This window comes from Zalophus californianus, chromosome 7, assembly GCF_009762305.2.
Source record: "Zalophus californianus isolate mZalCal1 chromosome 7, mZalCal1.pri.v2, whole genome shotgun sequence".
Classification (NCBI taxonomy): Eukaryota; Metazoa; Chordata; class Mammalia; order Carnivora; family Otariidae; genus Zalophus; species Zalophus californianus.
The window spans coordinates 50,484,376-50,501,762 of record NC_045601.1 but is presented as its reverse complement, the minus strand read 5'-3'; the positions used below and the strand labels follow the sequence as shown (position 1 = coordinate 50,501,762).

The 17,387-nt window shown below is 40.7% G+C and overlaps 1 protein-coding gene and 1 pseudogene across 2 annotated transcripts in view; both read left to right on the top strand.

Annotated features, from left to right (window-relative positions):
• The first annotated feature begins 3,735 nt into the window (after window positions 1-3,735).
• LOC113927353 lies at window positions 3,736-4,286 on the top strand (annotated as a pseudogene).
• A 653-nt stretch (window positions 4,287-4,939) lies between these two features.
• SLC16A10 (solute carrier family 16 member 10) overlaps window positions 4,940-17,387 on the top strand; it is a 114,194-nt gene continuing 101,746 nt past the window's right edge. The window contains exon 1 of one of the 2 annotated variants that reach the window (XM_027601265.2): window positions 4,940-5,529. In XM_027601265.2, the coding sequence (XP_027457066.1) occupies window positions 5,193-5,529 (337 nt within the window). In that variant the 5' untranslated portion in view covers window positions 4,940-5,192. The remainder of the gene's footprint in view (window positions 5,530-17,387) is intronic. The other variant, XM_027601264.2, reaches the window with a different exon arrangement.

Genomic DNA, 17,387 nt, shown 5'->3' with positions numbered 1-17,387 from the left:
ATGCTGCATTACATAGGGATGCATATATCTCTTTGAATGTTTTTGTTTTCTTTGGATAAATACTTAGAAGTGGAACGGCTAGATTGTATGGTATTTCTATTTTTAACTTTTTTGAGGAAGCTCCATACTGTTTTCTAGAGTGCTGCACCAATTTACGTTCCCACCAACAGTGCACAGGGTTTCCCTTTTCTCCACATCCTTGCCAACACCTGTTTTTTCTTGTGTTGTTGATCTTAGCCATTTTGACAGGTGTGAGATGATATCTCATTGTGGTTTTGACTTGCCTTTCCTTGATTAGTGATGTTGACCGTGTTTTCATGTGTCTTTTGACCATCTGTATATCTTCATTGGAAAAATGTATATTCAAGTCCTTTGCCCATTTTTAAATTGTTTTTTTTGATATTAATTTGTATAAATTCTTTATATATTTTGGATATTAACTCCTTAGTGGATGTATGATTTGCAAATATCTTGCCCCACTCAGCAGGTTGCCTTTTTATTTTGTTCATGGTTTATTTTGCTGTGCAAAAGGTTTTTAGTTTGATGTAATTCTATTTGTTTATTTTAGCTTTTGTTGCCTTGCCTGAGGACACTGGTCCAAAAAAACCCTGTTAAAACGAATGTCAAAGAGCTTACTGCCTATGTTTTCTTCTAGGAGTTTTATGATTTCAGGTCTTATATTTGAATCTTAAATCCATTTTGAACTTATTTTTGTATATGGTGTAAGATAGTGATTCAGTTTTATTCTTTTGTATGTAGCTGTTCAGTTTTCCCGACACCATTTATTGAAGAGATTGTCTTTTCCCTATTGTATATTCTTGCCTCCTTTGTCATAGATTAGTTGACCCTATGTGCATGAGTTTATTTCTGGGCTTTCTATTCTATTCTATTGATCTGTTTGTTTTTGTGCCAGTATCCTACTATTTTTTTTTAAGATTATTTATTTATTTATTTATTTGACAGAGAGACACAGCGAGAGAGGGAACACAAGCAGGGGGAGTGGGAGAGAGAGAAGCAGGCTCCCCGCTAAGCAGGGAGCCTGATGCGGGGCTTGATCCCAGGGCCCTGGGACCATGACCGAGCCAAAGGCAGACGCCCAACGACTGAGCCACCCAGGTGCCCAGTATCCTACTATTTTGATTACTATAGCTTTGTAGTATTGTTTGAAATTAGGGAGCTTTGTGCTTCTTTCTCAAGATTGCTTCGGCTATTCAGCATCTTTTGTGGCACCATACAAATCTTAGGATTATTTGTTGTAGTTCTATGAAAAATGTCATTGGTATTTTGATGGGGATTGCACTGAATCTGTAGTTTGCTCTGGGTAGTATGGACATGTTAACAATATTACTTCTTCCATTCCATGAGCATGGAATATCTTTCCATTTATTTGTGTTGTAGACCTAGTATCAGATTTTTTAAGCAGTGCCTTTTGTGAGTTGGGGAAAGAGTAACTGGTGGGAAATAAATTTCTCTTTAACGAATAGATAACATAAAAGTTGAGGACAAGGACATCTAAGCTCCCAAATTTCAATGTTTTCATATTCTAATTTCCTAACTTGATCTATCTGTGATTAAATAAAAGTTGTATTAATAAAAATGTAAACATCCATTTAAATTGTTTGATTCCAGTAAAATGGTGGTATTGGGAAGTCACTGGAAGGAATATTGATGTCATCAATAGTAATAATAATGGTAGTAACTGCTAACATTTCATAAGAGCTTGCTGTGTGCCAGGCACTGTCTAAGTGGTTTGTGGGCATTAACTTTTTAATCCTTTAAGTCCAAGTTATTCTTAAATCAATCCCTGTGAAAAATGTCAAACTTTAATCTGAAAATAAAGCACATTCTATAATGCTTAGAAATAATGTTATATATGCTATACCTATAACAATCATATATATAAAGTGAAACTTAAAAATAAACTGTATCATGTTTAAAAATTGTTACGTACATATATACATATTTTTACAAGAATGGAATCATGATACACAAACTTTTAAAAAATAAACTTTAGGGGCTCCTGGCTGATGCGGTTGGTGGAGCATGTGACTCTTGATCTCAAGGTTGTAAATTCAAGCCCCATGTTGGGCCTAGAGCTTATTTAAAAAAAAGAAAAATTAAAAAACAAATTTTATTTTTAGAACAGTTTTAGATTTATAGAAAAATTGCAAAGATAATACAGAGTTCCCATACCTCTTCACCCAGTTCTCTTATTAACATCTTAATTTGTATTCCACATTTGTTACAATTAATGAGCCAATATTAATAATTTATTTTATTTTATTCAGATTTCCTTAGTTTTTACCTAATGTCCTTTTTCTGTTCCAGGATCGCATCTAGGATGCCACATTCCATTTAGTCATCACACTGCCTTCATTTCCTCTTGGATCTGACAGTTTCTCAGATTTTCCTTGTTTTTGATGACTTTAACAGTATTGAGAAGTACTGGTCTGGTATTTTGTAGAATGTCCCTCAATTGGGACTTGTCTAATTTTTTGAAAAAGATTTTATTTATTTATTTGAGAGAGAGAGAGAGAGTGTGTGTGAGTACAAGTGGGCATAGGGGCAGGGGGAGGGGGAGAAGCAGACTCCCTGCTGAGAAGGGAGCCCAACCTGGGGCTCCATCCCAGGACCCTGGGATCACGACCTGAGCCAACGGAGTCAGCCTCTTAACCACCTGAGCCACCCAGGCGCCCCTAATTTTTTTTTAAGAGAGAGAGAGCGCTTGTGCCTGCAGGAGCAGGGGTAGGGGCAGAGAGAGAATCTTAAGCAGGTTCCATGCCCAGTGCAGAGCCTGATCAGGGGCTCAATCTCACAACCCTGAGATCATGATCTGAGCCAAATCAAGAGTTTGAGGCTTAACTGACTGAACCACCCAGGCGCCCTTGTCTAATTTTTTTTTAATGATTAGACCGGGATTCTGGGTTTTGAGAGGAAGATTTAATATACTTTATGGATACTTATTTTATTTTTTGTGTTATAATCCATATCTTTTTTAATGATGTGCTTTCTTTGCTAAATAAAATGTGGATAACTTTCAAAGTCCATAGAGGTAAACAACATAACTTCTAGAGATGATGTAGTATGTATTTAATCAACCAGCCACTGATGCATATCTTTGCCTCCACTTTTTCCTTATTTTCCAACAATGCTGGATTAACATCCTGTGCATTCATTTTTGTGCACTTGTATGACTAGTCTTAGTTTATTATTCTAACCCTATCCCTAAGACACATTTTGTTTGAGCTATGTCCCTTGTTCTTCAAGCACACTCTGCTTTCCATAGCTTAGGCGATTTTCTCTACCTAGAATACTCTTCCCCTATCTTTGCCCACTCAAGGTACTTGTTTGATTTGGGGCTCAGCTCCATGGCGACTTGCTGTAGAAGCTCTTCTATAGTGTTTTGAAGAGAATTTTATGGTTCCATCCCACTCCTGTTTGTTATATATGTATTATAATACCATCTGAGCCTCCTATTCTAACCCAGGATTTTCTCCTACTAGTTTATTAACAAGTAGAGGAAGAAATATGATCAATCACACTCATCTGTATACTCCACCATAGTGGTGGGCACACAAAATAACTAGTATATTTTGACTTTGAAGTGAAGAATCTGAGTAACTGAGAAATTAAGAAGTGTGCTCAATATTGCACGGCTATTTTTCCTTTCTTTCACATACATTGCGGCTCCATGCTTTGGGGAGACAGAGGAGTTGAATATACATGCTCGCTCTTCACCATCTTTCCTTCATCTCGGCTGCCGCCGCTATGAAGGTCGAGCTGTGCAGTTTCAGTGGGTACAAGATTTACCCCCGACATGGCAGGCGCTACGCCAGGACCGACGGGAAGGCTTTCCAGTTTCTTAACGCAAAATGCGAATCCTCATTCCTTTCCAAGAGGAATCCTCGCCAGATAAACTGGACTGTCCTCTACAGAAGAAAGCACAAAAAGGGACAGTCGGAAGAAATTCCAAAAGAAAAGAACCCCCCGCCGTGCAGTTAAATTCCAGAGGGCCGTCACTGGTGCATCTCTTGCTGATATAATGGCCAAGAGGAATCAGAAACCTGAAGTTAGGAAGGCACAACAAGAACAGGCCATCAGGGCTGCTAAGGAAGCAAAAAAGGCTAAGCAAGCATCTAAAAAGACAGCAATGGCTGCTGCTAAGGCTCCTACGAAGGCAGCACCTAAGCAAAAGATTGTGAAGCCTGTGAAGGTTTCTGCACCCCAAGTTGGCGGAACACGCTAAGTTGGTAGATCAGATTTTTAAATAAATATCTGACTATAAAAAAAAATATACGTGCTCATTTTTGTTTAAAGTGAAAACAACTGTGCTGTAGTTTAAAAGTAATGTTTTTCCACTGTCAAAAATGTTATTTGAAGGCTTTGGTATTATGTAGTCTGCGTCTTACAAAATGGGCATCTTTAATGTGCCAAGTATTTATAGGAAATTGTGTATGAAAGCAGGAGAAATAATTCAGTAAGTCCTCTTCTGACTTTCTTTTGGGTAAGCAGGTGGCATTACGTAGCTTATATATTATAATTAATAATAAGAGGTGAATGCCAAAAAGCAAACAAAAACAAAGAGGCAATGTTAGTTTGGTTGTGAAGCTGTCAGTGAGCTAAGGCTAAAGAATCTCCCGTACTGCTGTGTGATGACACACCCGGCCTGTACCTAGGAGGATTCGCGCTCCTTCCGTTACCACTTTGCGGCGAGGTAACCTAAACATCTGTGACCCCCCACTGGGTAGGAGGAGGCCTTGCCGCAGGCGCGCGCGCAGAGACGGCCACCCGCGGGCACCTGGGTCTTGGCTCCTCCAGGCGGGTGGGCCCCGCCTCCGCTCTTCTGAAGCCCAATCATCTCGAGAGTCTGGGGCACGTCCCGCTCCAGCCACGCCCCCAGCCAGCGGTCTTGGGGGCGTCTTTAAGAGCCGGCTGGCTGGCCCCCGACGCAGTGGCGGGTGCGGGGCTGTGGATTGGAGGCCCGAGTCCCTGGGCTGTGAGGTGCTAGCTCGCCTCCGCCTTCCTCCTCGCGGCAGCCTCGGTGCCCTGCGCTGACTGCCCACCGGGAGCTCCGCCGCCCTCGCCTCGGCCTCACCAGCCCGCCGGCTCGGCGCTCGGCAGCTCCTCCGCGAGCTCGCCGGCGACTCGCACCTCTCGCGCTCCCCTGGCGCCCGAGGGGGCCGCCTCGGGCCATGGTGCCCTTCCCCGAGGAGCCCGCCGCCGCGCGGGGGACGAGCGAGGCGCAGCCACCGGGCCCCGCTCCTGCGGTGGGGGCCGCTCCGCTGCCCGGCCCGGGACCCTCGGACGGCCCCGAGGCGTCCGTCGAGAAGGTGGAGGTAGAGCTGACGGGGCCGGCGGGCGCTGAGCCCCCGCAGCCTCCCGAGGGCGGCTGGGGCTGGCTGGTGATGTTTGCCGCCATGTGGTGCAATGGGTCGGTGTTCGGCATCCAGAACGCCTGCGGGGTGCTCTTCGTGGCCATGCTGAAGACCTTCGGGTCCAAGGACGATGACAAGATGGTCTTCAAGACAGGTGAGGCGCGGAGCCCGCCGCGCCAGCCGGGAGTGGGGGGAGAGCGGGCACAGGGCCTCTAAGAGCATCCCGCGTGCGGAGTGTGTGTCGGCGCCGGCGTGTGCGCCTAGGTGGATGCCTGTGTGCGGGAGGGTGTGAGAGGTGGTCTGCCCCATTGCAAACGCAGCCTGCCGCTCCAGGGGCCTCGGTGTGCCTGGCTTTGTATTGGATCCAGATGTGGGGACGGTGTGTTTGGAAACAAATCGCAGAACTTATTTGCCCAGATCTTCTTTCTAAGAGTAGGGTTTAAGAGTCTACGGTATCCTTTCCTCTTAAAACAAACAGAACCTTTCAAACCCAACAACATCGCACTGTGAGTTTTACGGTCTCTTATGTGGCCATGACCGTTGGGTTTTCGTTCATCTGCCTCCGGGGCTGCAGAGGGGTGTGTGTGGTGAGGGGCGGCAGGGTTGGCGAAATTAAAGAGATTCCAAGATCACGGGGAGTTCCGAAGGGAGCCCTGCAAGAGCCACGGTTTTGTGTTTTGTTTGTTTGTTTGTTTTTGGGGGGGGGCAATGCGTGCTAAATATAGAAAGCATAGGAGGCAGCCAGATCAGGGACTGGGAGGAGGAAGGTGAGGGGTTGCCCTTTCCTGTTGTGTTCTTTGTCATATTTAACCATATACGAGACTAGATGAAAAAGTGCAGACTCAACATTTTTTTTCCCCTGTAGGGCGTTATTATGTGATCTCTTGACTGATAGGCAAAAAACAAGTCCAAGACCTTTTGTATAAACTCTTATACATGCATTATTTCACTTCAACCTGCGAGGCAGGTGTTATCAACCCCATGTAGGTGAGCATACTGAGGCTTGGTAAAATAGTGTCTTGGTGAGTAGTAGAATGGAGATAGAACACACATCTTATGACTTAAAGGGTTAAGTGACTTTCAGTACTAAATAAGGCTCCTCCCTGCCATTGGGGAAACTTTATATGATTAATAGTCTTTTTTTTTTAACCTTTTCTATTTTTAGAGTGAATATTCCTTAGGTATTTAATGTACATACGAGGAACATGCAAGACTGTTCTAACAAATTCTAAGGCAGAGGTAATATCAGGAGTTTTAAAACCTTATATAAATAGTATTACATGTATCATTCTGCAGCTTTTCTTCTACTGTGCATTGTTTGCAGTTTATCCACATAATACCTCAATTGGAACTGGTAGCTTAAAATCTTTACATTTTAACTCAAGGTTTTCCATTGTATGAATGTATTATACTTTACTAATGCATTCTCTCTTTAATAGCCATTTAGATTACTTCCAAACTTCATATAAACTGTGCTGCAATGAATATTCTTTTACATTGTCTTTGCACATGTGATAATATACCATATTTAACCTGGAATTTCTGTTCCTTAAATAGCTCTTGAACTATGGTGTTTTGCAGTTCACAGTGTTAGAAATGTAATGTCCTGTATTTATTTTTAATGGAAGGCAACTGTTGTAAAGTTCAGCAGGATTGATATGCATATGCAATATTGAACAAAAAATAATTTTTTATATGAGCATTGGGTATCTGGTAGGGAAAAGCTCAAGGAGACAGAACTGACAGTCAACATTTTAAGACTGGTTCCTTTAGCATATAGTATACTCTTGCCTGGGATTACAGATTTTTAATGCAGTTCAAACAAGACAACAGTTTGTTTACCACTCTTCTTGCAGACTCAGATGAGTAGGTCATTTGCTGTCTGTGGGTTTTTTTCTCCTCTCTCCATTTTGAGAGTGAGTGTGTGAGTGAGCAACTATTGGGGAAAGGCCATAGTTTTTCCAGGGATTGGAGTTTTACAGTGTTGAAGCCTCTACCTACCTCCCATTCCCCAAATTCCTGTTGGCTTCAATATCCCGGTACTGGCCAGCTGAGGGTGGGGGAGGGGACAGGAACCTGCTCTCTTGAACTTTTTGAAGCTCTGTATTTTCATTTTTTGATGAATATCCTTCTTCATTTACTCAGTTAAATCCTGACAACTTTGTCATGTTTGTGTATGTGTGGGTGTATATTGTATAAATAGTTACACAGGTATGCCGGTTAAATACTGAAGATCTTTGTGTTTATCTGCATGACTGCTGTGTATGGCTGTGCCCTTGCACAAAGGTGCCCACCACAGGGTAAGTGGTGACAGAGAACCAGCCTGTGCTCTGGGTGCCTGCCTATGCACTTGTAATGGTTCTCTGTAACACAGCTGCTAGATTGAACAGTGACCTTTCCTTGGATGCTATGCTATACAGAGCTGATACTGATAAATTTTAAGGTCTAAGGAAGAAAAAAGATTTAACCTCATCTGTGGAAAAAAAAATGGTAACAAGATTGTCTTTAAGCCATTTAATACAGAGACCTGTGCCCCCACCCCCCAACATATACAGGTGTTTCATAAAGTCCATCCTTCACCACAGGCACTGAAGTATTTGAGAATACCTGAAGTCTGCCTGTTGAGGCTTTTTCATTTTGATATTATGGTGCTGAGTCATTTGTGATTAAACATATGCAAGCTTCAAGTACAAAGCCAAAAAATATCTGAATTGTTTAAGGCTTTTATTTTTCAAAAAGTTTTGATCTATTTTCTTTTACCTTATTTATGATTGATAATTCCAGCATTAGAGAGCACTTAATTTTATTTTCATTGGCTTCTTCCTAGTGATGAGCCCAAGGATACATAGGGAGGTAGTGGTGAATGTGAATCTAGGTTTCTAGATGATGACTCACTTTTCTTGAGAACTAACTATGTGCCAGGCCCAGTCCAAAGAACTGCATATATTCCTATTTAAACCTTACTGCAACTCCACGTTATAGACTTAATTAATATATTTCTTTTCATATGTGGAAACTCAGGCTTAAAGAGTAAGCAGTGGAGCCAGGATTCAACCTCAGGTTTATCTGACTCCAGAAACTGGGTTTTTAATGATTGATCCTTTGCATTGGCTGGATAACCTTCTGCTAATCCAGCGTTCTTTATGTTGTTGATTAATTCAAGCATTAGCAATTGATCGAGTACCATACCAGCAATTCTAGGGTTAGAAAAGAAGTACGAAAGGTTAAGGTCCCTGTTTCTTGGTCTTACTTTGCTGTCATAAAGGATTGCCAATTGTTAATGTCTCACTGAAATAGATTTTTGTAGAGGGACTTCCAGTGAGAAACAAGATAATTTCATATGGCATTCAGCTGAAGTATGGGGTTTCTTTTGAAGAACCATGTTCCTTTAGACTGATCCATGGTGTGATGATGTTTCCAGACAGAACTGAAAAGGAGCCTTTCTCAGGCTTTCTCTTCAGGGCTATCTTTTTTAGTTTTATTTATTTATTTGAGAGAGAGCGAGAGAGATCACACAGGGAGAGTGAGAAGCAGACTCACCACTGAGCGGAGAGCCCGATGCAGGGCTTGATCCTAGGATCCCATGACCTAAGCCAAAGGCAGAGGTTTAACCGACTGAGCCACCCAGGCGGCCCTCTTCAGGGTTATCTTAACTCTTTCAATGCAACTGATGATCTACCCAAAACTTCTCAGGAAAGGCCCTGAAGAATTTCATTCACACTAAGCTATAGGTTAGTTTATACATCTTAATGTTACTCCTTATTCATTCTACAAATGTTTACCAAGTTTCTGACCCTCTCTGTGCTGGGCACTGGAGATGGTAACTGAAGGAAACAAGGTCCGCAGTTCCAAGGATTTTTTGATCTGCTGTGGGATACAAATGAGGAAATATTTCTCTGAGGCATTTGTAATATATCAGGACTCAATCTTATTTTTTTTTTTAAAGATTTTATTTATTTATTTGATAGAGACACAGCGAGAGAGGGAAAACAAGCAGGGGGAGCGGGAGAGGGAGAAGCAGGCTTCCTGCGGAGCAGGGAGCCCAATGCAGGGCTTGATCCCAGGACCTTGGGATCATGACCTGAGCTGAAAGCAGACGCTTAACAACTGAGCCACCCAGGCACCCCAGGACTAAATCTTATTTTAAAAAGCTGAAATTCTAAGGAAATTCCTGTGAATGGTGGTGGCTGGGAAAGGCATTTGATGGCCTCTTTGTTTATGGTAATAAGTCTTAACTTTGTGAATTTAGGACTCTGGAAAAGGGAAGCAAGCTGAACTACAAGTTAGGCAGTGGAACGAGTGAAAAATGTTGAGTGCCTCACAGCCCCACTATGTTGTCCTAGCTGCCAATGACATGATACTCAGAGATATATGCCTCACACATACTGCTGCATCAGAGGGAGCAGGCTGAACTTGAGTTGTCTCTTTTCAGTTAAACTTCTACCTGTTCACATGTGTACAGGTAAATCAGATGCTTTGGGGAAAACTAAAACGGTTACTACAGTTAACTGGAACGTATTTTCCCTTAGAAATCACAAGTGTGCTGGATATTGGAAAACCCATTTTTAGTTCCTTCATGGAACTGATAAAGAATTAAGGGTTTTTTTTTATCTTAAGATACAGCACTATGGACACTCTGGGATCTTACTAGGTAGCGTATTAATCTCATTTACTTTACTGCTTTCTTCCTGAAGAAAGAGAAATATTTTAATGGTATATTCACTTTTAAAATATATTTATTTAAAACAAATATGTTTTCAGAATCAGTATTTAGTGTAGTTAATGATATCCTTTTGAAGATATTATGTCTTTGTGGTCCAGAGGCTTGGTCAAGTAGACTCTTGCTTCTTTCAGTAATTTCCAGATTGTGTTCTTTAATAGTCTTTCTTTAAAGTGGAAGTCTGTGGTTAAATAAGTTTGGGAAACACTGCATGTTATCATCCATTCTTAGGTGTTTAAAGTACAAATCAAGGTATTAAAAATTCAGTAGTTTTAAAGATTTTATTTATTTATTTGACAGAGAGAGACACAGCGAGAGAGGGAACACAAGCAGGGGGAGTGGGAGAGGGAGAAGCAGGCTTCCCGCTGAGCAGGGAGCCTGATGTGGGGCTCCATCCCAGGACCCCGGGATCATGACCTGAGCCGAAGGCAGATGCTTAACCAACTGAGCCACCCAGGTGCCCCAAAATTCAGTAGTTTTAAAGAAAAGTAGATTATCAAAAAGGTCCCAAAAGGGAGGCTCTCTGGCTACAATCTTTGATGCAACTTTGCCTTCCTTATATGAGATAGACTGCTCTTTAGACAGTTACAGTCATAAAGTAGGATTTTCAATAACATTTAGGGAACAATGCATCTTGTAACATCTCTCAAAATAGTCCTGCCGGCCCCTCTGAAACTTCAAGTCAGTTCATGCTCTTGAAGGTTATTTATTTATTTATTATTTTTTTAAAAGATTTTATTTATTTATTTGACAGAGACAGCAAGAGAGGGAACACAAGCAGGGGGAGTGGGAGAGGGAGAGGGAGAAGCAGGCTTCCCGCTGAGCAGAGCCCGATGCGGGGCTCCATCCCAGGACCCTGAGATCATGACCTGAGCCAAAGGCAGATGCTTAACAACTGAGCCACCAAGGTGCCCCGTCTTGAAGGTTTTTTAAAAAAAAGTTTTCACATTTACATTTATGCTGATATCTACACACTGCAGTTTTTTGCTACACCTAAACTTATAGGAGGTTGGTTATAGTTCAGAACCAAACTGCTATGTCTTGTCTTTATGCCAAGGGTTGTGTGTGTGTGTGTGGAAAGCTGCCTGTATAACTAATAATTTCCATGTCCTAGGAAGGTTTTTAGTAATGGTGTTTTGTTGAACTGATTACGGTGAATGAACGATCTGGTTCATGGTCCAATACATCTTTTGCTATAAGAAAAATGCCTGTTATTTGCACTGGAGGAGGTTGAAAACTAAGAGAACTCACTTATGGCTGTTATGCTTGAATCTCCTTTGTTCTCCTCCATCTTAAAACATCCAATCTTATATGCCATGTAAATTCACCTGGACTGGCTGTTACAATAGGTCATTAGATCACAAAAATGATTCCAGGATTTTGGAATAATAAAGAAAGGAGTACGAAATAGGAGCATTTTGTACTCCATTTCCAAAATGTTTCTGAATTCAGAGCAAGATGAAACAGTGTGAATAGTATATAATGAATTCTGATCAAATACAATAATGAGTATTCCTGTGGGTGTTTCATCATGGAAGTTTTATTAATAAAATTAACTGCTCAAAGAATGAAATCAATAAAAAATAAAAGCATACCAGAATTACTTCAGGAAGGGTTTTGAGGTATCTTTTAGAATAAATTGTACTCTGTGCTCTTATTGTGATTTGTTATATCTTTTTGTATGGGTTGTTGTTGAATCCATATTGCAATTCCTTGAGGCTTCATCCCAGGCCATGTACTTGGCTTCACTTTTCCTATCTTCCTTGGGTGTCTCACACACCCCATGGCTCTAGCCACTCTGTTGGGGTTGTTATTTCCAAATGTCTTCTCTGTGTTCATGACCCATATTTATTATATCTGGACAGTTCCATTTGGATATACAGGTATATCATACTCAAAATGAATGGATTTTTTTAGCCACCCCATACAATCTTCTGCCACCAAAAACAACAGCCCACTTGTAGATAATCCTATCCTTTTCTTCTGAATTCTCTCGGTGCCGTCACTGTCTGGTTGAATTCATCTTAATTTCTTATTTCTCCCTTTTCCTATTTTGTTAAACTAGACAAAATCCTTTTACATTTATCTCCTAAATGCCTCATAAATCAATCCCCTTTCTTTCCTTTAGTGCTGTCTTAATTCATGCCTTCATTAATGCCTCAGTTATTGTCCTAATGCTTTAACTGGTCTCTCTGTCCTCAGTTATACACGAGTGATTTCTCTAAAACATAGGACCATATCATTTTTCTGTTTAAAGGCATCAATGATACTCATTACTCCATCCACCAAAAGCCTTCAAGTTCTGGCCCTTTCCTGACCCATTAGCCTTGCCTCTCACCTCTTTCTGTTCTTGTTCTTTGTGCTCTGGCCATGCTGAAAGCCTTGCACTTTTCCGAACTTATCCTGCTATCTTTTGCCTCTATGCAAAAGATATTAGTGTGTATTAGCGTGCCATTCCTCTCTTCAGTGTGGTGGTTAATCCTTGTAAGATTCTGATGAAATTGTTGGCCATTTTATTCCTTTTGTCATAACCATGTGACAAAACAATGATTTTATACAACTGTTGTTACCTTTTTGATGCACTTGGAACATTTGGGGGGGAATAGCATAAGTTCAAATGAGTTATGAATTAAGATTAAAGTGGAAGACGGAGGGGTGCCTGGCTGCCTCAGTCAGTAGGGCATGTGACTCTTGATCTCCTGGTGGTGAGGTTGAGCCCCATGTTGGGAATAGAGATTGCTTACAAAAATAAAACAAAACAAAAACCAAAAAACTAAAAAACAAAAACAAACCTGAAAGTGGAAGACAGAGAACCTAATTACAACCTATTCTAATCTACCATTCTGTGAATGGCATTTTAAGGGTAATTCATATTTAAATGATAATTTGTGTAGTCCTTTATCATAAAGAGCTTTCATATATATTCATATATATTCATACATTGTTTTTTAGAGTAGTCTTGTAGTGTGCTGTTACTTCCATTTATAGATAAGAAAGTTGGAACTTGAACAGTTTAGGGTTGTGGCACGTGATATCAGTATTTACATCTATTACGTTGAATTTAAGAGCATCTTTTCAGCTGGGTAAAAATTTGTACTTGTGTTAAAGTTGTCCTGAAGTGTAGAACCCTGCCTTTTTTCTGCCTTGAAACTATTTTCTGCATATTACCTATATATTCTCTAGAACCTTAATAGTATCTTGTACCCAAGTTATCAGAAATCCTGGGAAGTTGCTTTTGGAATAGAATTCCATTTAGAGTTATTACAATCCAGTCAGATCTGATCTCATATTCAAATTAAACAAACAAACCTTAACAAAACAAACTAACTCCCAAACACTCCTTGAACAGTTGGCTCACCACGGCTCTGAGCACCAGCCTAGCCTGGTGCTGCTCATGAACCGTCGTGTTTTTCTTGGCAGTGATTCAGAATGAGCAACTCCAGCACTCCTGGAGAGCTGTGCAAACCCACCACACAAGAGCCAGTCCCTTTGAGACTAGAGTGTTGGAGGAAAGCAGTACTTTCACATGGACTTGTACCAGATGTATGTGATCATACTTTCTTCAGTAAGAACAGAAATAACTCCCCACCTTGCCTATAGGAAGTAGAGCTAAAAGAACTGAGGAAATGACATGCCTTATTTCCAAGTTGGAAGTCTTTTTTCGTTTCACTAATTTTTAGTTACGGGGATACATATGAAATACAGATGTGAAATAATGCATTTGGACCAAAGCTGTGTTTCTGCTTAAATTAAGTCTGGAGAGGTGTATGGGTCTGAGAAGGCAGCACAGTTCCCCCGCCCCCGGGAGGAGCATATTAGAAGTTCCAAAGAGGTACATTTAGTTCATTTTCATTTTTTTACAGAATTTATTTGAGAGAGAGAGCATGCTCCAGCAGGGGGGGAGGGGCAGAGGAAGAGGGAGAAGCAGGGTGCCCAATGTGGGGCTCCATCCCAGGACCCTGGGATCATGACCTGAGCCAAAGACAGATGCCCCACCGACTGAGCCACCCAGGCGCCCCAAGGCACATTTAGTTTAAAAAAGCATAGTCAAGATTATAATTTTGTATTTAAAAAACAGAAAAAGAATCCTAATTATTTCCATTATACACCTAAAAGGAAAGTGACAAAATCTTGGCTGGTGGATAAATACAGAAGCATGTCTTTATCTTCTGAATATTAGGGTTTCTCACTTGAAGGGTAAACTACCCTTGGAGGTGTGCATTAAAGTTTTCAAGGATTATGAGACTTCTATGTTTATCAAGAGGGAACAACGTCGATCAGAAATGCTGCTCTCCCATAAGAAGGAGAATCACTGACTAGAGTTTATGCATTGGTCTGTTGTTCAGCTATTACTTTTTTTTTTTTTTGGTGAAGAGTAAATTTTTTTTTTTTTAAAGATTTTATTTATTTATTTGACAGACGGCGAGAGAGGGAACACAAGCAGGGAGTGGGAGAGGGAGAAGCAGGCTTCCCGCGGAGCAGGGAGCCCGATGCGGGGCTTGATCCCAGGACCCTGGGATCATGACCTGAGCTGAAGGCAGACACTTAACGACTGAGCCACCCAGGTGCCCCACTAAAAAGTAAATTGTATAAGAGATGTTCTGTATGTATTCAGAGAGTCAGAATTTATTCTTTTTTTTTAAATTTTTTATTGTTATGTTAATCACCATACACTACACCATCAGTTCCCGATGCAGTGTTCCATGATCCATTGCCTGCGCACAACACCCAGTGCTCCATGCAGAACGTGCCCTCCCCAACACCCATCACCAGGCCAGCCCATCCCCCCACCCCCCCTCCAGAATCCCCAGTCCGCCCTTCAGAGTCCATCGTCTCCCAGAGTCAGAATTTATTCTTGTGGCAAACTTAGACAGAATCCAAAACTAATTCTGAGCTATGCTTTATGAAAACAGAAAAGCACTACTCATTAAATGGAGATATTTCTGGACTCTTCTGGGTAGATTGGTATTAATGCCAATCGAGTGGGTTAGTCTGGTGACTTTTTAATAGTAAAAACCTTTTCATCTTGCTTAATTATCCTTTTTATTAGTTTTGACTTCATGTTCCCGTTTTCAAATGGCAGCATCTCAAAGGATTCACATTTGTCAATAGTTGTTTAAACAACGGTATTCCACAAAGTTAATTGATGTTTTAGTGCAGATGGGGGCAGAATGTTGCCATTGTTCTATACTAATGTAACACTCAAACTTTGGCAGCAACACCCCCAACTCCATAGTTATCCTTGAGTGCCATGTTTTTGGATTTCTTACTTTCTGTTGGTTTATCTGTGGCTTCTAAGTTTTCCATGTTGAACAAGTGTTACTTTTATAATAAAAATGTTAATATTAAAAATAATTCATCATTAGCGTTAGAAATATTAACTTTCATAACTATAATAGTAAACTTGCCCGGAGAATAAGTTGTTTTGTAGGAATAAATGATAGAAGTATGGAGTTTTAGTTGTACGTGTTAGGTTTTATCTCTTTCTACTCAGAGAAAAATGTTAATTATGGAATAGGCTGGAAATGGAAAGCCAAGGAATACCAAACTAATTCTTTTACTTTAAATTTATAACAGATACATATATACAAATATTTTTGCATGTATATAGAGGTCATTAGCACAGAGCCACAATCTCTTTTTTTTTTTTTTAAAGATTTTATTTATTTATTTGACAGAGAGAGACACAGTGAGAGAGGGAACACAAGCAGGAGGAGTGGGAGAGGGAGAAGCGAAGCAGGCTTCCCGCGGAGCAGGGAGCCCGATGTGGGGCTCGATCCCAAGACCCTGGGATCATGACCTGAGCCGAAGGCAGACGCTTAACGACTGAGCCACCCAGGCGCCCCCAGAGCCACAATCTCTTATCTGAAACTCTTGGGGCCATATATCTTTGGGGTTCAGATTTTTTTGGATTTTAAAAAAGTAAACTGTTACATACATCTCAATTTTTTAATGCCCTACAGGGCAATCTGAGGCAGCACCCTGTAATCAAATACATTGATATTTCTGCAGCAAAATCTATGGGTATTCAGAGCAAGTGGATGAAGAAAGGCCATAAATAGTCTCATGTCAGTTCAGATTATATTTTGCTTCCAAGTGAGTGTTGATACCATCTTACAAAAAACTTTTGTTTTCAGTTTCTCAGTGAACATTCTTTTTAAGGTACATTTTTCTATACCACATAGTATCCCTACTTAAGGTTTTCAGTAAGTGTGGCCTTCTCCCATACTGCTCCATCCTAGATTACTAACCAGGCCTCCTTTGCTGGATGTTTGAATTTCAGGCAGTGTTATGCAATATAAGTATCCTATGTGTATACATCTTTGAACAAAGAAATTGTTTTTTCTCTTTTGGATTGCTTCCTTGGGGTATATGTCCAAAAGTGAGATTACTGGTTCAAAGGGTATGGACAATTTTATAACACTTGTTACACATTGCCAGATTGTTCTTTGGAAAACTTAAAGCAGTTTACTGTGCACCAGCAATGTATTGGCTTCCTGAAAACCCCACCAATGTTAAGTTTAATTTTTATTAATATTTGCTAATTTGATAAGTGTCAATGCTATTTTTAAAAATTAACTTTAAATTATATTACATTGCTCTTAGGGCTATGTGTTTTCCCAGTTTTTGAGCCCTTTAGAAGTAGCAAAATGTCCTGGCAATTGTATATAATATCTGGAGATACAAGGGGACACATACCAGTAAATATGTTAGAGTAAATTTGTTACCACAAGTGGGAATACTAGGAAGACCTGAGATTATTTTTGTTTTTAGATTCTCACCTGACACACCTAGCCCGTTGGGGCACACCCTTATTGCCATTCCTGTGCTCTCAGGACAGGTGTTGATCAAGGCCTTCTTTTGGGGTTAAACGTGGGGATGGAAATGAACCATCTGGAGACTTGGCTGGAAGGACTTCCTGACTCTTCAAGGTGACACCTCGTCCTTTAGAAGATCAAGTCTGCAAGAGCAGCCCTGTCTCATTGTGTGTGCTACCGTCTTGCCTCTGCCTCCTCCTGACCCAGCCAATTCAGTTGAAAATAGCTTTAATTAATTAATTTGGGTGTATGTGTGCTTAAAAAATGTTTTCCTTTTATTTATTTTTAAAAAGATATAGAAGTCATTTCATTTATTGAGCACAGACTATGTAGTAGGAGTCATGCAGGAAATGAATAAATTTGGCGTATTCCATACACGAGAGGTTATGAGACGAGGCAAAAACGTAAACAACTGTAAGGCAATATGCTACACATGTTAAACGCAGTACGAATAAGATATAGGATTTTAGGGGA